General features: G+C 37.3%; 1 protein-coding gene across 2 annotated transcripts; it reads left to right on the top strand.

Moving 5' to 3' along the window:
* The first annotated feature begins 788 nt into the window (after positions 1-788).
* On the top strand, positions 789-20,188 carry scn4ab (sodium channel, voltage-gated, type IV, alpha, b). 2 transcript variants are annotated; one of them, XM_043234630.1, is made up of 25 exons: positions 789-943; positions 2,404-2,728; positions 2,844-2,962; positions 3,156-3,245; positions 4,615-4,743; positions 6,196-6,287; positions 6,411-6,665; positions 6,793-6,856; positions 7,014-7,155; positions 7,467-7,664; positions 7,748-7,961; positions 8,070-8,308; positions 8,757-8,930; positions 9,293-9,649; positions 11,566-11,913; positions 13,118-13,235; positions 13,308-13,462; positions 13,552-13,725; positions 14,537-14,659; positions 14,862-15,143; positions 15,246-15,299; positions 15,420-15,557; positions 15,641-15,745; positions 15,864-16,134; positions 16,847-20,188. In XM_043234630.1, the coding sequence occupies exons 1-25, from the start codon at positions 846-848 to the stop codon at positions 18,082-18,084; spliced, it is 5,502 nt and encodes a 1,833-aa protein (XP_043090565.1). In that variant the 5' UTR covers positions 789-845; the 3' UTR covers positions 18,085-20,188. The 2 variants fall into 2 exon arrangements, with proteins under 2 accessions (XP_043090565.1, XP_043090566.1); XM_043234631.1 differs by having other exon boundaries at positions 7,751-7,961.
* Positions 20,189-20,390: the final 202 nt, after the last annotated feature.

Here is a 20,390-nt window from a genome sequence, read left to right on the forward strand (position 1 = left end):
TAGGCAAATAAATACTTCATCATTTCAATGGGGTCCATCAACCAGCATTCTTCAAAATATCTTCTTTTATGTTCAACATAAGAAGGAAACTCATACAGATTTTAAACAACATTTTTATTTTTAAGATGGACTATTCCTTAAACAAGTGCCTTATTTAAAGCTTGGAATATCTTTACACTGCAAAACCTTTTTATCACGACTGCCAATCAGATTGATTCTTGCTGCTTTCCAAACGATTTCAGCAATCCATTTAAATAAAAAAATGCATTTTAAAAACTGGGAAGATGTGAGAAAGGCTGTGATAGTGACCAGCCCCCTGCTGGGTGGATTTAGCACTAAATCATAGCTTCTGGGAAGTTAGCAGTGCTCTTCTCTCTGTGTACGAGTCAACGCTTCGCACAGCCACTGTGCAGATCTACAGAAAGACTTGAATAAGGCCACTTGAAAAGTGAAAGTTTTGTTGATTCTTCACATTAAAAACCCAATGATTTCTGCATACAGGTTCAGAAATGTAAGCTATCATAACATAAAAAATATACTCAAACAATAACAACTTTGGTCCTTCATAATTAGTTGTCTAAGTGACTCTTCTCATCACTGTTTCTTTTCTGAGAAATGTGAGGGTTTTCTGGAGCAAATCTATTAAAGTGGAAACTCATCCAATTGCAGACAATCTAATGAATCAATTGAATCTTTGTGATCCGAATTGTTGTGTTACTCTGAGGGGGCAGGGTCTCATCCTGGTCAAGCTGGACTAAAAAGTAAAAGAACGGCCCACAAACTTCAGCACACAGTTGGAGTAACATTCTTCAATTTTGTAGAGAGAAATTGTGGACAAGGCAGCAATGCCTAAGCGAAAGATAAACCTGATGGAGGTTTGGCGCAGGAATCGTGCTGCACACCCAAACAGAGCTAAGAACTTAAAACTATGGCCACATCAACTGTAAGTTTGAAAACTGTTAAAATAAGTTACTTGTTTGGTCTGTGTAAACCACTTAGCGAGAGATGCTGTGGACCTCACATGTTTTTTGTTGTGACAGTGCTGTGATAGTAATAGTGATGTACAGTTTAGTTAGACTGGAATATTACGCGTAGATTTAGATTTCAGTGTGATTTTTTTTTTCATATATCTATGTCCTGAAAAACCAAAAAGCCTTCTATTTTAGACTTCTTGTAATTTAGACTTTATTTCTCAGAACTGTGAGATATAAAGTCATCTCACTATATGGAGAGAGTTGGATCTTTCTACAAAGCAAAATTTAAAATATTTATATAATTTTCTCTATATTTGTACCCTTTTCTATTATTGTTAAATATTTTATTTCTGTGATGGCAAATCTGAATTTTTAGCATTATTACTCCAGTCTTCAGTGTTGCATGATTCTGCAGAAATCATTCTAATATACTGATTTAATGCTCAAATTTTTGTCATTTCTACATATTGTTGCACTGTTTAGTATTTTGGTGAATAATTGTTTTTGGAATGATTCTGAAAAAGGTTGAAAAGAACATCAATTCTGTTCATATATGATGAAATATCATGTAATAATCAAACTTTTGATGACACAATGCATTGTAATTATAGAATATCATGATAAAATATTTTTTTAACTGCTTTTGTTCAGTAGTGTTTAAAATTGTTGCCTTGGAATTTTAAGATCCTAACTCAATCCTAATTCAAAACTATATATGTTTATATCATGTGAGGTTTGTTTTGTAAGCTGTGCACATTTTGAGAAAATAAAAAGGGTTGTATTTACAGAAGTTCATGGAACTCAATCTCAAAACTGCACAGAATACAGATAAAACCTAATAATTCCAAGGCTGTGTAATGTCACTTTAAAGTGCCCCTATCATGGGTTATTCATATTTTGGTTTTGGGAGTCCCCAAGAACAGGCTGACATGCATGCATAGTCAAAAAACACTTTCATTTTTTTATAACATGCACTTATTTTACCTTATTTGTTCAACAATTCCCAAACAATTCGTTCAAAGATTAATTTTTCCAAAGCTCTCCTTTGCCTGATGCTAATCTCTGGTTGGTCGATTTCATTTAAAGCAGTGTTTATGAGCTTTTACTGCTCCAAAAGCGAATGTGCATTTTCAAATTTCTCTGCGCACAATAAGTGGGAGGGTAATAATATGATAATATTTTATGTTGACATCAAAATTAAACGGCTTAAAACTCATTATAAAAACAAATAATTTCAATGATTCAGGGTTGACTTTCTTTTGAGAGACAATATCTTTATACACAGTGCACTTTCAGATTTAAAACTTTGCAGGATGTTTTCAATCAGTTACACACTGCATGAAAGCTCTTTTTGTATGTGTGCAGAAATTAAGCTGTGATGGTAGGTTCTATTTATAATTTTAAATATGAAAGCATTTTGTCCCTGCAGGGCACAACTGAGAGACCCCGAAGTGGTGGCAGCCGTCCTTCAGCAGAATGTCAAGATGGCGCGACTACTCCCTCCCATAGGCACCGATGTGTTCCGCCCCTTTACTTTGGAGTCGCTCGCCGAGATCGAGCGGCGGATGGCAGAGGAGGCCGCCGAGCAGGAGCAGATGAAGGCCCAGACTACCGAGGTACCTGAGGAGGATCTACCCAAACCCAGCAGTGATTTGGAAGCAGGAAAGGCCCTGCCGTTCATCTACGGAGACCCTCCGCCAAATCTCCTCAACGTTCCCCTGGAAGAGTTAGATCCATTCTACAAAGCAAAAAAAGTCAGTGGCAAAGGCAAAATACCAAAGCCCAGATGTCAATAAATGTATACAAATCTAGCTTATCAGAACAATATCTGTTCCACAAGAGATTTGTATCCCTTTTTTTGTTTTGCAGACGTTCATCGTGGTCACCAAAGGCAATACAATATACCGATTCAATGCTGAACCTGCATGCTACGTTCTCAGTCCATTCAGTCCTGTTCGACGTGTGGCCATCAGAATACTCATACATTCATATCCTTCATATAAGCCATGAAAATAATAATGATATATAGGCCATGTATGTATTTATAGCAACATAAAGCAATTTTTTTGCATCTGTTCCTTGATTTCCATATGTTATTTAGGTTGACCTCTTAACTTTGTGTGATGCTTTGACCACTAGTCACTAGTCATTCCTTCTAAGTTTTCCTTTACTTCACAACAAATTATTTAGCATGTTCATCATGTTAACCATCTTGTCAAACTGCGTTTTCATGACGATGGGTGACCCTCCAGCATGGAGTAAAACAGTAGAGTAAGATATGCACCATATCTCCAAAATCTATCCCAGCATTCTTCAAATATTAAGCCCACCAAGGACAACTGATCACAGAGCAGCTATCTATCTAACTACAGTATCTCACAGAGTATTTTTGTAAGTATTTTATTATAACTTTTCATGTGAAAACAAAGAAATGGCACTTTGCTACAATGAAAAGTATTGAGTCTTCAGCTTGTATAACGGTGGAAATTTTCTGTCCCCTCAAAATAACTAAAAACCCAGCCATTAATGTATAAACTGGCCACAAAAGAGAGTACACCCCTAAGTGAAAATGTCTAAATTGGGCCCAAGAAGATTGCCAAGACTCTTAAACTGAGCTGCAACCAGTGGCCAAGACAGTACAGCTGTTTAACAGGACAGGATCCACTCAGAACAGTGCTCTCAGATCCAGAGGTTGTGTTTGGGAAATAGACATACGAGTGCTGCCAGCATTGCTGATCTCATCCAGGTGTGTTAAATAAGGGAGACATGGAAAATGTGCAGAGCAGGGGGTTCCCAGAACTGGGAATGAGTACCACTGGATTACTGGAACCACGTCCTTTGGTCTGATGAGACAAAGATAAACTAATTTGATTCAGGTGAGGAGTACAAAGACAAGTGTGTCTTGCCTACGGTCAAGCATAGTGGTGGGATTGTCATGGTCTGGCACTGGGGAGCTACGGTTTATTGAGGGCACTGTGACATACCGAAGCAGAGCATGATCCCCTCCCCAATAAACAAAACCCTATTGAGCATTTGTAGGGCATCCTCAGAAGTAATGTGTAGGAGCTTAAGGTCTTGAACATCCACCAGCTCTGTGATGTCGTCATGGAGGAGTGGAAGAGGACTTGAAGTTAAACTCTGGTGAACTCCATGCCCAAGAGGGTTAAGGCAGTGCTGGATATATAGTGGCCACACAAAATATTGACACTTTGGGCCCAATTTGGACTTTTCACTTAGGGGTGTACTCGCTTTTATGGCCATCGTTTTAGAAATTAATGGCTTAATTGAACTGTTACACAAACTGTACACTCACTACTGAGTGTGTTTACAAGTGTAATTTCTTCAGTGTTGTCACATGAAAAGATATAATATATAATAATATATTTACAAAAATGTGAGGGGTGTACTACTCACTTCTGTGACATACATTTATCTGTCTTGTTTAAAATAAATAGTCCAAAAAATGTAAATATTATATTATAATTCTTTATTTAATTCAAATTTAGGAAAACTGAATGACATTCTTTATTTATTTCTGGCACACAACTCTGATATTGAATGCTCTTGACATAAATAATGGAAGTTATTGAGACATATTTATATGCCTTGATTATTTATTATGTAATTTGGTCCCTCTTAGATATGTTTTCACTGGCATCTACACCTTTGAGGCGCTTGTGAAGGTGCTGTCCAGAGGCTTCTGCATTGGTGATTTCACATTCCTGCGAGATCCGTGGAATTGGCTGGATTTTATGGTCATCACCATGGCGTGAGTATAACCCTGAAAGACTGTAAACGTAAAATCAGATGTTAAACAAGCCAATGCAAAGGTTTATTTTGACTCTCAATGTACTGATGAATGTGAAAAATGCCCAGTATAAATACTTCAATTAGAGTTGTGATTGAATGCAAATGGATTGTTCAGAAGAGGATTGGAATAGCTTAGTTTTATTTTTAACAGCAGTTTCCGTAATCAGATGCCGCTCTGAACAGTCAGCGTAGTGTGTGACTAATCAGTTTTTGCTCTGTCAGGGTATGTGGTGAATGAGATAGGTGGGGTCTGGCAACCACATTAGACACAGAAGCATTGTGAAAATACCCACTCAGATGTGAGAGGTTAAAGGTCAGTTTGTTTACAGCATCACCAAAAGTGTAATGAGGCTGCGTGCAGGTCCCCGTCCTCTGAAGACAGTGTCCCCGAGGTTCACCCTTACCTCTCTTTACAATCACAGCCTGGCTGAATGAAAATGTTTATCCACTTGTAAAGCGAGATCACTTACCAGGCCTATTTTTAGCAGTAAATCTCAGCTTCACACTTTGGTCCTCCTCAGATCACTAAAAGGCTGCAGTTTGATTGTAGTTCTGATTTTGAGATCCCATAGTATACCTTGGTACCAATACCTAGATGCCTAGACCCTTGATGTCTAGTCAAGTGAATCCTCAATAATGGATATTTTAGCTTCCTTGTTAAATTGTTGAAAACTAAACATTTCCTCAGTGTTCTCTCACTGTATTTTAGTAAATGTCTCCCACTACTTCAAAATTCAGTTGTCTTACGTTCACAGATAATTAAATGCGGTGATCCAGTTGCCCAACAGGTCTCACTTCTCACATCTCACTTGCTATTGGTCCGTAGTATATACATAATGATGCCATTTGGCTCCTGTGATCGACTGTTGCACTCAAGCTAAATATAGTCTACACTGAACATATCTCTTACGCCAGCAATTTCTACACTCCTCAGAAGACCATACTTGTGGAGGAAAAACAAAGTGACGCTAATAACATGCTGAGACTCTGTTTCAGCCAACTCTAAAAATATGGTTTAAGAAAATTTGCTTCAATAAAACAGATTCATTTCAATACGCAGCCGGAAATATTTGAAAAGAACAACATTAAAAAGTAACTTAAATCATTTTTTATTGCCAATGACCAGACATACAGAAATATATATCCAGACACATTGGAACCAGTTGCAATTACTTAAATCTAATATTGACTATTGTCTTTTCAGGTTATTACATAGTCTATAAAAGTGTTCTACTAAAACTATTTAATTCTGTTTTTCTCTCTCTTTTTCAAATGATAATAATAATAGCATTTATTATTTTAACATTCATAATTTTTTATGTATGTTTATACAGTGTCAGTGGTATAATTATGAGGTTTTAAAATAATGAGCATAATAAGCTATTAATAATCCTCCTCATCTCATCCACAGGTACCTCACAGAGTTTGTGGACTTGGGGAATATATCCGCTCTAAGGACTTTCCGTGTTCTTCGGGCCCTGAAGACAATAACTGTAATTCCAGGTTAATACAGCATGACAACAGAAAATATGAAATATGCTCACTTGAAATCAAAATGTCACATTAACATTTTTTGTTTAATTTGGGAATACTTCAGCTGACATTTTGTTGAACTGCAATTTCCAGGTCTTAAAACCATCGTTGGCGCCCTGATTCAGTCGGTGAAGAAATTGGCGGACGTCATGATCCTCACTGTCTTCTGTCTCAGCGTGTTTGCTCTCATTGGCCTGCAACTGTTCATGGGAAATTTGAGGCAAAAGTGTGTCCGGTCTTTTGACTGGAGCAACAGTGATAACCTCACCATGCTTTTCAACCACACAGACATCAACGGCACTGAAGCCAACAACACATTCAACTTTCAGGAATATATTAACAATCCAGGTGACTTCTTATATCAGTAATTGCTGCACATATGAATTATTAAGAAAACAACTTGCTGCTTACTTTATTTGAATCATTTCAGTGATTGCAGCAGTATTGATTAGTGATTTTCATTCCTTTGCCATAGAAAACTACTACTATGTGCCTGGTCACATCGATCCTTTGCTTTGTGGGAACAGCTCTGATGCAGGGTATATTATTCAAATATGATATTTTCCTAATAAGTAATCGTCTATATTAACTTTGAATAGACACTGTGGCATTACCAGCGACAAGTAGTAATTTCACCAAGTTTTTAGCAAACTAAATACACATTGTTGTTTACTTATTTGCTTTTGCTGTTCACAGGAAATGCCCCGAGGGATACACATGCATGAAAGCTGGCCAAAACCCAAATTACGGCTACACTAGTTATGACAACTTTGGGTGGGCTTTCTTAGCCCTTTTTCGGCTAATGACTCAAGATTTCTGGGAGAACTTGTTTCAGTTGGTGGGTATATGCATCTTGTTAAAGTCGCACTGCTCTTTGCTTTCTTTTACTCGCCACAAATTGCTTTGTAACAAAACCTAAGATTGTCCAATATTTTGGATTAATAAATAGGTGAATGTTTTGGGTCATTGTTTTATTCTAATTAAAATATGTTTATTCAGAAAATAGAGTGAATGAATAAGGAAATTAATTCTGTTTCTATTTAGCGAGGAATGTTTCTCCACAAAAAATATTAGCAGTACTGTTTTCTATACATTTGTGACTTGAACTAGAGCACGAACGAAGCATAAAAAGTCTCTTAAATGTTTCAGACGCTCCGTGCAGCAGGGAAGACGTATATGATCTTCTTTGTAGTCATCATCTTCTTGGGTTCGTTCTACCTCATCAATCTGATTCTGGCTGTGGTGGCTATGGCATATGCTGAACAGAATGAAGCAACCATTGCAGAAGCTAAAGAAAAGGAGGAAGAGTATGCAAAAATCCTGGAACAGCTCAAGAAACAAGCTGAGGTTTGCCAAACTTTATCTAAGAGCCTTGGATCATTTGGTTTGAATGATACTAAATGTAATTTCTGATTTTGTCTGCCATCAAGCAGCAGAAAAACAACATGGTAAATGGCAGTAAGACATCATTATCCAGCAAGAAGAAAGGTGATGATGACCAAATGCAGAACGACTATGACGGGATTGCATTGAAGCCCCTCTCAAAGTCGAATGGATCCAAAGGTAGCATGAATTACTTGGAAGTCCCTGATTCGCAGATGAGAAAACCGAGTGCAGTGATCACCACAGACAATACTACAGATGGCAAGTTCATTTTTCCCTTTTGTTTAAATAGTGAGTTCCAAAATAATTGAAGAAATCTAATCAAATCAAACCTTTGTGTTTTGTGTATTAAAATCCTTTCATCAATAGAGCTGGAGGATATTGAAAGGCCGTGTCCTCCATGCTGGTATAAGTTTGCTGACATTTTCCTGAAATGGAATTGCTGCGTGCCATGGGTGAAATTCAAGAAGTTTATCTACCTAATTGTAATGGACCCGTTTGTGGATCTGGGAATTACGATCTGCATTGTGCTCAACACTGTGTTCATGGCTATGGAGCACTATCCTATGACTCCAGATTTCGATGAAATATTGGCAGTGGGAAATCTGGTACATAGATCTGCCTATCAATGTTGACTTAAAGTTTTCCCAAAAATGACAATTCTGTCATCATTTACTCACCCTCGAGTAGTTCCAAATTTGCATGAATTTCTTTGTTCTGCCAAACACAAAGAAAGATATTTTGTAACCAGGCTGTTTCGGGTCACCGTTGACTTCCATTGTAAGAAAAAAAACTGTAGTAGTCAATGGTGACCTGAAACAGCCTGCCTACAAACTTTCTTTAAAAAAAAAAAATCTTCCTTTGTGTTCGGAAATTCATACAAGTTTGGAACTACTTGAGGGAACGTAAATGATGACAAAATGAGCATTTTTGGGTGAACTATTTCTTTAAACCTGTATATTGAAAACTTTTTACAGTTTCTTATACTATAAACTGGTTTTGCCAGCATACAAAAGCTGGTGTTTTCCTTGCATCATGATGTTCTTTCCCCTGCAGGTTTTCACAGGTATCTTCACAGCCGAGATGGTGCTAAAACTTATTGCACTGGACCCATATTATTACTTTCAAGTTGGCTGGAACATTTTTGACAGCATAATTGTTACCATGAGCCTGGTGGAGTTGGGCCTAGCCAATGTTCAGGGCCTGTCTGTGCTGAGGTCTTTCCGTTTGGTAGGTAAAATTTTGTTTGTAGGGATATTTCACCAAAAAAATTCTGATATTCTTTACAGATAGTCTGATATAATTTACAGGTGACCCAAACATAATACTTTTCTTCAGAGAAGAAAAGTTTGCGCTACCGGAAGTGGATGGTCACCAACTGCTGTCGAGCTAAAACATTATCCACTATAAAATAGCCTCAATAATGCATTAATATTTCAATATTTCAAAGCCATGTGACAAAAAAAATCTGAAAAAATCTTTTCTTTAACTCAAAACCTAGCTTGACAGCAGTGGTCATCATTCACATTCATTTTCTATAAATAATTTCAAAACTAAACTATTTATTCAAATCATGACTCTTTTGGTTGCAGATGCGTGTGTTCAAGCTGGCAAAATCTTGGCCAACCCTAAACATGTTGATAAAGATCATCGGTAATTCTGTAGGTGCCCTTGGAAACTTGACCCTCGTCCTGGCCATTATTGTCTTCATCTTTGCTGTGGTGGGGATGCAGCTTTTTGGAAAAAGCTACAAGGACTGTGTGTGTAAGATCTCGGAGAATTGCCAGCTCCCTCGCTGGCACATGACAGATTTCTTTCACTCATTTCTCATCATCTTTCGTGTTCTGTGTGGGGAATGGATTGAAACAATGTGGGACTGCATGGAAGTGGCTGGCCAAGGCATGTGCATCGTCGTCTTCATGATGGTCATGATCATAGGAAACCTAGTGGTGAGTGGATTTCCATCTTAGATAGATGGATACATTAGATAGATGGATAATTATTACTTTCGCAAGTGCTCACATTTATCCTAACAGGTTAGTTCACTCAAAAATGAAGATTCTGTCACCGTCATGTCGCTCCAAACCCATAAGAGCTTTATTTATTTTCAGAAACCAAATAAGATATTTTTGTTAATTTTGAGAACTCTCTGACCTTCCATAAGCCGCGACGGGACACATTTGAATTTGAAGCTAAATGGCTGGTATAGCAAAACCATGTTAATGTGTGGCTACTTTAGATTTTTTTTTTTATTATTTATTTGTGGTAAACCCATGTTTAATTATAATTTACATGTAACTAAAACATTAATTGAGTACAGAAATGAACTTGAGTAATCTTACCCGTATGCTGATATTACAATAGCCAGACTTATATATGTATATATGTATATGTATATACACTCACTGGCCCCTTTATTAGGTACACCTGTCCAACTGCTCGTTAACGCAAATTTCTAATCAGCCAATCACATGGCAGCAACTCAACGTTTATAGGCATGTAGGCATGGTCAAGATGACCTGCTGCAGTTCAAACTGAGTATCAAAATGGGGAAGAAAGGTGATTTAAGTGACTCTGAACGTGGCATGGTTGTTGGTGTCAGATGAGCTGGTCTGAGAATTTCAGAAACTGCTGGGATTTTCACCCACAACCATCGCTAGGGTTTACAGAGAATGGTCCGAAAAAGAAATAATATCCAGTGAGTGGCAGTTCTGTGGGCGCAAATGCCTTGTTGATGCCAGAGGTCAGAGGAAAATGGCCAGACTGGTTCGAGCTGATAGAAAGGCAACAGTAACTCAAATTAGACAATAGCAGATTAGAAAAACGTTGCCTGGTCTGATGAGTCTTGATTTCTGCTGCAACATTCCGATGGTAGGGTTATGGGAACCTATGGGAATTGAAGACAGAAACACTGGGACAGAGAAACATTTCAACATAAAAGTCCAGGGACAAACATTTATTTGTTCACAACTCATTACCACATACCATATTTGATATATTTGTCTCTCGGCAAAGAAATGACAAATATTAATAAAATCAACAGCCAAATCACAAAAACTGTTAAGACTGGCTATTGTAATATCGGCGTCTTTATACCTTCATTCATTTGTGCACTCAACTACAGAATGTTTTAATTACATACATTACCATCTAGATATTAAACATGGGTTTACTACAAATAAATAAATAAATAGATAAAATTGTTAAACTAAAGTAAGTTAATTTAAGTAAGTTAAAGTAAGTTAAACTAAAGTAAGTTGCTATACGAGCCATTTACCTTCATCATGGTATTTGAATGATTATACTAATAGTAATCAATCCGAAATGACTATACACAATGCATGCAGAACCCAGATATACAAAACAGACCATCCCACCCCTGTAATAAACAAGGAGATGTTAGTCCAGTCCGAATTGACACATGATGATCACAGACGTCAGTTGATAAGAATTGAAACTCAGATGTATTTTAGAAAACTAGTACCATTCAAATAGGGCATAGACAGCAATGTAACTGCAAGAGTTCCCAGAAATAGCCCATGTGTCATCAGTAAATCAGGGATAATTTTACTTTTGTGCACAAAGAAAATAATAATAACAAATTATTAAAAAATTCTTCTCCCTGAGTTGTTCCTCCACCATTTTGGAGAGTATCCACTAAAGGTAAATAATGTTTTCAGCGTTGTTTACATTCAGTATTCAGTCAACTGAAAGTAAACAAAGTTGATTACATTTGAATGGCAATAAAATACTATTTTCATATTGTTCCATACTCAAATTACCTCATAGGACACCAATCCCTATGATTTTACAATTTTAGTCTTTTTCATTTTTTAATTATTATGTTTTTTTTCTCGTCCTGAAGGTGTTGAACCTCTTCCTGGCTTTGCTGCTCAGCTCCTTCAGCGGAGACAACCTGTCAGCGTCAGATGATGATGGGGAGATGAACAATCTGCAGATTGCCGTTGCCAGAATGACAAGAGCCATTGACTGGGTAAAGGCCTTTGTTATCGGACATTTGCGACAATGTCTGGGCCTGAAGCCAAAGGAAGAGAGCGTGAAAGCAAACGAAGAGAGCGATTCTAAAATGGCCACCATGAATTCCAGTCTGTCCGTTGTCAAAGTGCCTATAGCCAATGGAGAATCGGATGATGATGATGACAACTGCTCTTCTGAGGATGAAGACAAAGAGGATATCGATAAAAATACTAAAGTGAGTTTTATCATTGCAAAATGTTCATGTGTTGCTAAAATGTAATGTGAATGATCAGACAAATGCAAAACTGGTTGCCAGAGTATCACTAACATCCGTCCATCAACACCTCTTGACACCTAGATGTGTGTCTTAAACACTGACACCTGCAAAGTCCATCTGGAGCCCCACGGGTCATCTTGTTTAGAGAGTATGTCTAAGGAATGGCAGAAACCATGTGACATGGTGACGGGGCGTGGGAAAGAGCATCAGCATGATAGGTGACCTTACTGAACAACGTTCTGACCAGCACCCATGTTACGAGAACCAGTTTAAATCTTGTCTGCGCCATGATTCCCCACCACTCTTTCCCAATTCTCTGAGATATTTCCCCAGTTCAGGTCATAAATTTTATTTCAGATTTTTTTGTAGAAGCACACGGGCCCTAATTCATTAAGCAACTGCTTGTTGGCATGCCTCTGGATCAGGTAACACAGTTCATATGTCATGCCCCCATGTGTCGCACAGCACTGCATTTCACATCTAGCTATCAGCTGTCAAAGAGAGAGGGAACATGAATGCAGATTTGTGAGTTCATGTGAGTCTCGTGAGAAAAAAAAATCAAATGAGGCAGGGAATTTAAAGAAAAAAAACTTTATCTATATGAAACGATTTTTTCTGCCCTACCTGACTATGTTTAGGCCATTTATCCTTGAATGCTCGTGTCAAGGTATTTTGCAAATAATTATGTGTTTGTTTTTGATTAGAATTTTTCTTTGAGAGTCTTTTTTTACATTTCGATCTAACCATGTACAGTATGGCAAGTCTCTTGGCAGTACACTACACCATCGCATTGACTTCCATTCATACACATGTGAACAGTAGACAAGAGACACAAACTTTTGCAAATTTTGCCTCATTCCAGTGTTTATGTTTGGTGAACTCATGACATAAAGATGTGTCATCAATAGGAGATTGATATGTCAAAGCATAACCTCTTAGTCAATATGAATCAGTTGTATTAGAGCAGGGTTGGAACTAAAGTCAGAACTGAAAGCCAGATGGTTGGTCTTCTGTGACCACAGCTTTTTTCGATTTTGGCATTTAGAGACAAGTGTGAACCTCCCTCATGCTGTTATTTGACAGTTTCCAGATCAGCAGAGAATATTGAGTTGTCTATACTTATCATGCCAGGAATTAATCTACGGTGTTTTCATCTGTACAGAAGAAAGCTGGAGATGAATCATCAACCTGCAGCACAGTGGACAAACCTCCAGAGGTAGAAGAGGTGGTAGAAGAGGAAGAAGAGGACTCCACCATCCCTGAGGATTGCTACACAGAGAGTGAGACGATGACTCATCGCTGTGTGTAGTATTGAGTTGTATCCTTCTCATTAATGTATTGTATCTTCCCAGACTGCATCAGGCGATGTCCTTGCTTGGAGCTTGACGTTACCCAAGGTAAAGGGAAGACATGGTGGAATTTACGTAAAACCTGCTACGCCATTGTGGAGCACAGCTATTTTGAAACCTTCATCATCTTCATGATTCTCCTCAGCAGTGGAGCATTAGTGAGTCCATTGAAAAAAAACATTTATATTTGATTAATCACAGTACATTGAAACTTCGTTTTTTTAATACGTATGTTTATTTTTATTAGGCATTTGAGGACATATACATTGAACAACGAAGAATGATTAAAATCATCCTTGAATATGCAGATCAGGTCTTCACTTATGTGTTTGTCATTGAGATGCTTCTGAAATGGGTAGCCTACGGCTTCAAGGTCTATTTCACAAACGCATGGTGTTGGCTGGACTTCCTCATTGTTGATGTAAGTATTAGTTCTTCCTAATTCTACAGAAAATTTCAAGTTGAAGTACATATAAATTGACTATTGTTTCCTAACAAACTTTCTTTCTTCTTCTGGTGTTTATACAAGACCAGGTTGCCTCTTAAAGTGCAGATTACGGTTAATTTCTGTAATATAATAAAGTATTTTATAAAAGCTTATGCATTATTCTACTATTAGTATGAATAGCGTGCATCTTATATCATTAGTAAATCTGAATCATTGTTACTGAAATTTATGCCACAACAAATCACATTTCCGATTTAATTTGATTTCAGTTTGGTTTTTATTGCATTCAGCACAGACAATGAATACACATTCACAACTAAAAAAAGACAGTGGTGCCAGGAATCATAAGTATTTGAAAATATATTCAGAAAATTATTTTTAAAGATGGAAATGTTAAAAATGTTTGGATAGGCAGTGGTGTACAAAAAAAATTTTAACAGTCACTGAAAGTCACTGTCACTGTTTTTACCTTTCTTTGGAAAATATAAGGAAATATATAAATATTCTTAAAGCTGCTTTTTGGTTTTTGGCTTATCCTGATTTACTATGCTACACCTATAATATGTGTTTATATTCAGACTATTTAGATGCAGAAGTAGCCCAGTGCTTGTGTGATTCATTATAGCCATATACAAAGACTCGATGTTCTTCCCAAAGACGCACACAGTTCAGTTTATTAACCACTAGCTTTAGTGCATATTATTTTTCATAAATGGATCAGGTTATTTTTAACCCATTCCTGGCTTTTAATGAAGCCATTTTATTTTAATGGATATTTCTGCAGGTGTCCCTGATCAGTTTGACTGCAAATATCTTAGGCTACTCTGAACTGGGGGCCATTAAGTCTCTCAGGACTTTGAGAGCACTGAGACCTCTTCGTGCTCTCTCCAGGTTTGAAGGAATGCGGGTGAGTTTTCTTCTGCCCACCCTCACTTTGACATCATTTTATTTTATTAGCAAATCCCTAATTTTATTAGCTCTGCTGGTTCTCACATTTCTTTTCGTATATTGTGCTGTCGACCATCTAATACATTTTCGAGTGAAAAACCTCCAGGAAAGGTTAACAATTATGGTTTGGTTCCAAGCTCTCATTCTGTCTACATGCACAGGTGGTGGTGAACGCTCTGGTGGGGGCCATTCCATCCATCTTCAATGTTCTCCTGGTCTGTCTGATCTTTTGGCTAATCTTTAGCATCATGGGAGTCAACCTTTTTGCTGGAAAGTTTTACTACTGCTACAACTCAACATCCGAAGAAATGTTCCACATCACTGAAGTCAACAATAAGAGTGAATGTTTAGAGCTCTCGGAGTATGATCCAAATGTGCGATGGATGAATATGAAGGTTAACTTTGATAACGTAGGCATGGGATACCTCTCCTTACTGCAAGTGGTGAGCATTAGTATCATCTTTAGATGTCTGTCCTTCATAAACAACTGCAATGTTAATTACTTTTAAAAATCTGACATTTCAATTATTTCACTTGGTTTCCAGGCAACATTTAAAGGATGGATGGAAATCATGTACAGTGCTGTTGATTCTCGTGAAGTAATGTTGATTTCATCCTTTGACTAAGAGATCTCATACCATATTGGCACAATCTTGCATCTTCATTTTTATCCTGTAATAATACGTGATTCTTAAACATTGTTTTTACTGTCTGTGCAGGTGGAAATGCAGCCAGACTACGAGTCAAACCTCTACATGTACATTTACTTTGTCATCTTCATCATTTTTGGCTCTTTCTTCACCCTCAATCTATTCATCGGTGTCATTATTGACAATTTCAACCAACAAAAGGCAAAGATAAGTGTTGTCACTTGGTATTGTGAATCTGTAGAAACAATAAAACACCTTCTGCCATGGAATAATTGTCTTTGTGTCTATACTTAGGAGGAACCGATATCTTTATGACCGAGGAGCAGAAAAAATACTACAATGCCATGAAAAAACTTGGCGCCAAAAAACCACAGAAACCAATTCCAAGGCCAACGGTAAAATATACAGTTGTTTTCCAGATTAACTATTAAATCTAATAGACTTGAATCTGATTTTAGTACTAACCTCACACCTTGTTCTCCTCTGGATGCTCTTCTCTTTTGATGTTTCAAGAACTGCTTCCAAGGTTTAGTATTCGACCTGGTCACCAAGCAGTTCTTTGACATCTTCATTATGGTGATGATCTGCCTGAACATGGTGACCATGATGGTGGAGACAGATGACCAAAGTGAAGAAATGGAATATATTCTGTTCTTTATTAACTTCGTCTTCATCATACTCTTCACCGGGGAGTGCATTCTCAAGATCATTGCCCTGCGATATCACTACTTTTCCATTGGGTGGAACATTTTTGATTTTGTGGTGGTCATTCTTTCAATTTTAGGTAAGTTTGCTTCATGATGATAATCAAGTTATTATAAAAAAAGACAATGACAGGACCCTGAATTTTTGATTCCACGTATGTAAAATTCAAAGACAATAAATGCTTCATGTTATTTTTAATCAAAATTAATGTTTGATATCTTTATTTATTTAAGGTTTTTAAAATATTGAAAAAAAATATAGAAAGTAGGATGACAATCTTTTATTTTTTTCCTCACAAAAATATGAATACTCAAACAAAACTGCTTCACTGCTTAATAATGTTTGTAAAACATAAGCAATTGTTTGCTAGTCATGTGATGGCAAAAAATTTAAACAGGAAATTATATCATAGTGACAATGACGGTGTTTCAAGGTCAACAAGTCTTTTAAAATAATAATATAATTCTTACATTGTTATTACAGTGCAAGTGTAAGGTTCAAATTGTCATATACTGAGCAATGTATAAATATATTTATTAATTTACATTTATGTACACATAATTACGGTGTACTGACACACTTAATTGCTGTAATGTAATTATATTAAAGCAATATAATACATTAAATAATATTTACCAGATTTAAATAATGACATTTTTAGAGTCATTAAACTTGTTAAAAAATGCCATAAAATGTTTCCAAATTACATAAACAGCAATGTGAATGCATGGTCTACCTTTTTGTAGACTATATTTTCTCTTATATATCATTGATTCTTTCCCATCTCACAGGTCTTTTGCTGGCAGATCTCATCGAGAAGTACTTTGTGTCGCCAACGTTGTTTCGTGTTATCCGATTGGCCAGAATCGGCCGTGTCCTGCGGCTCATCCGCGGTGCCAAAGGAATCCGAACACTACTGTTCGCCCTGATGATGTCACTTCCTGCCCTCTTCAACATCGGCTTGCTTCTATTCTTAATCATGTTTATTTTCTCCATATTTGGCATGTCCAACTTCGGCTATGTGAAAAAAGAAGGAGGCATCAATGATATGTTTAATTTCGAGACCTTCGGGAACAGTATCATGTGCTTGTTCATGATCACAACCTCCGCCGGCTGGGATGGACTGCTGTCACCTATACTCAACAGCCCGCCAGACTGCGACCCGGATGTGGAGAACCCTGGATCGCCCGTCCGAGGAAACTGCGGGAGCGCTGCCGTAGGCATTGTCTTCTTCTGCAGCTACATTGTCATGTCCTTCCTCGTCGTGGTCAACATGTACATAGCCATCATCCTGGAAAACTTTAACGTAGCGACAGAAGAAAGCAGCGACCCCTTGTGTGAGGATGATTTTGAGATGTTCTACGAAACCTGGGAGAAGTTCGACCCCACCGCCTCTCAGTTCATCACTTACAGTAAGCTGTCCGAATTCTGTGACACGCTCAAAGACCCCCTGAGGATCCCCAAACCAAACACCCTTAAGCTGATCACAATGGATCTTCCCATGGTCCCTGGTGATAAGATCCACTGTCTGGACCTTCTCCTGGCCCTCACTACAGAGGTGCTGGGAGATTCGGATGCCATGGATGGCATGAAAGCAACCATGGAGGAGAAGTTCATGGCCAACAATCCCTCAAAGGTTTCGTACGAGCCCATCACCAGCACTCTCAAACGAAAACAAGAAGAAGTGGCTGCTTCGACCATACAAAGAGCCTATCGGCAGCACGTCCTCAAACGCGGCCTCAGGCACGCCTCGTATATGTACAGAGAGAAGACGGACGCCAAGAGACGAGGTGAAGAGGCTCCAGAAAAAGTAGGGATGATCGCTAAGAAAATGAGTTATCTGTATGGAGATCAAGCCATTGAGGACGACAAACCTATGGGTTTCTCCTTCTCTCAGCGCGGGAATCCACAGTATGGGGTTAAGCGTCCCCCGGTGAGAGTTCAGAGCGACGTGGTCCTGCACTCTGCCCCCTTTCCCGTTCCTGACTCCTCAGCCACTGCGGAAAACTTGAGGGAGTCCATTGTGTAACAGGTTCAAGACACGCGCACCTTATCCTTTGGAAAGCCCAGCAATACTGAGACCCTTCAGGAGACTGTTCAGAGTTTGGCACACAACAGCCAGAATCAAAGAAATTTGTGGAGTTTGTATGGCGAAGATTCTTTGCAAATGGCAACGAGTTGTAATCAATATCATTGATGCAGTCAATGGCTCCTCTCAGTACTGCCCTTAAGAAGACGATCACCAACTGTTTGTCTAACGGCACTGGAAATGATTGGGCTCTTAGTGCAGATATCAATTTTCATGCACAGAACCTGACATGACAGCATTTATCAAATGATTACTAATCATTAAGAACTAATTTAGAGGAAGATCAGGAAGGACTTGTCATGATACCTGGCAAAGCCTATAATAAATCCTGAATTACATTTTTTTAAAATCTAATTCTATTGCATTTAACACCTTTTGAGATTTAGATTTACAGTTAATTTTACTGACTTTTCACTATGCGGTGTGATTAGCATTCAAAATAAACACTTTTGCACTAAATAAAATTAACACTGGTAAAACGACCCAATTGTTAGCATTTAGCGAACCATATTAGTCTTAACAGTTCACTGTAAAAAAACAAAACCAAAAAAAAAACATAATATTATGTATATTTGACTTTATATAGACTTTACTAAACATTTGGTTTTAATCCAAAGCAGAATCTCAAGTTGGCCCAAAGGCAAAAATATCAATCGCCATGCAAGTCAGACCATAAAACAGTCTTCCAAACAGTTAGCTACTCAGCTGAACATATTGTAAATATGAATTCTGTAATGTTTAAGATGCCTAATGAGCCTTTTTGGTATGTAGGGTGTACTTGCAAGTTGTTTATTGCAAGTATATAAAGTAGTCAGCGAAATCCTTGGCTTATGTAGGTAATTTTTTTATTTTCACTTTCAGATATCATTTCTTATGAGCCAGATATGCAGTTGTGTCCTGAATGTCAGGTTGTTCTGCCCAGTTGTGTAGTGGTAATGGATTTGATGACAAAATATATAGAGAATACTCTGTAGATGAAACTATGCAAAGGATTGCTTAAACAGGGCATTGTATGTCAGAAAAACTACATGTATAAATGGATATGTGAGGGTCAGAAGTAACAAAACTAGTCAGATTTTATAAGCATTGTGTGGAAACATCTGTGGACACATTTCTCATGTCTGCTACAGTGAGTCAGCCTTAACAAGACTGACCTAATGTGACTCTTAGCATCCCTATTATGTTTTAATATCCAGCATTTACAGTTGCATTACATAAATGTTTTGCCATTTTGGTGATCAACAATTTACAATTGTCTGTCTCTTACACAACCGATTTATACTTTCAACAGCATTTATTTTTTGACAGGTAAAGAGTTTTTAGGAAGTTGGGTTTTTTTTGCTTTTCATTTCATGAAATCTCTCATTTTTATTTTTTATTAAATTTTATTAAACATTTTATACTTTTGGGGATCCAATTGATGATTAAACATGCACTGGCTACTGATGCTAGCAATTTTCTTAAGCCCTCCCAGAAGTGTTGAAATGCTTAAACATGAAGTTTCTTTTATTTATGCCATTTATTTAGCATTTATTATATTTCTTTGTTGAATGCAAACCAATAGCGAGAGAGGTAAGCAACCTATCCACAATTCAGTTTGTTCATGCAATAATAAGAGATAAAAATAAGAAAGCACAAGCATGCTCCAGAGGGAAATGCTTTTCAGAAAAACATTTTCATTTAATCATTTTTCATTAAATTGTACAAGACAAATTAATAATAATTGTTCATTCAAATTTATTTCATGCTGTACCATAATAAAAATCCTGCTGGTGATTTCATTTTCAAATTATATGATGACTCAGCAAATTGTGAAATGATAGTTTAATAATTTTTACTTTTTTTATGTTCTGCTTAACATTAATACCACTGTTTAGTGCACTGAACGTACTGACACACGTCACAGTATCTGTCACTTGCTGAATGCATGTAATAGATCTTGTAACATTCTTTTTTTTTCAAGTACTTAAACATTTGTAAAGTGTATTGTATATTCTTTCTCAGTTTACATGAATGAAATAAACTTGTTTTTTGAGCCTTGGGATTTTTATGTTCTAACGATATTTAATGCACTTAAGAGAAACTGAACAGTTACTTTATCAAACTGAATATGTAAAAAATAATAGGATTATATAAGGGTATTGTTGTCAATAAGCAAATATAGTTATTAGTAGTAGTAGTTGAGAGGGGGGAGAAGGGAAGGATAAAATATAAGTGTTTTATGTGGTGTTTAGTCTTTGTTAGTC

The sequence above is a fragment of the Puntigrus tetrazona genome, chromosome 3 (genome assembly GCF_018831695.1).
Source record: "Puntigrus tetrazona isolate hp1 chromosome 3, ASM1883169v1, whole genome shotgun sequence".
Lineage (NCBI taxonomy): Eukaryota > Metazoa > Chordata > Actinopteri > Cypriniformes > Cyprinidae > Puntigrus > Puntigrus tetrazona.

What these genes read in the sequence shown, in the direction of transcription:
- scn4ab (XM_043234630.1), top strand. Translation starts at nt 846, where the DNA reads ATGCCTAAGCGAAAGATAAACCTGATGGAGGTTTGGCGCAGGAATCGT. An exon ending in GGGAGAACTTGTTTCAGTTG is followed by an intron (nt 7,156 to 7,466) that starts GTGGGTATATGC and finishes TAAATGTTTCAG; the next exon opens with ACGCTCCGTGCAGCAGGGAA. An exon ending in AGCTCAAGAAACAAGCTGAG is followed by an intron (nt 7,665 to 7,747) that starts GTTTGCCAAACT and finishes TCTGCCATCAAG; the next exon opens with CAGCAGAAAAACAACATGGT.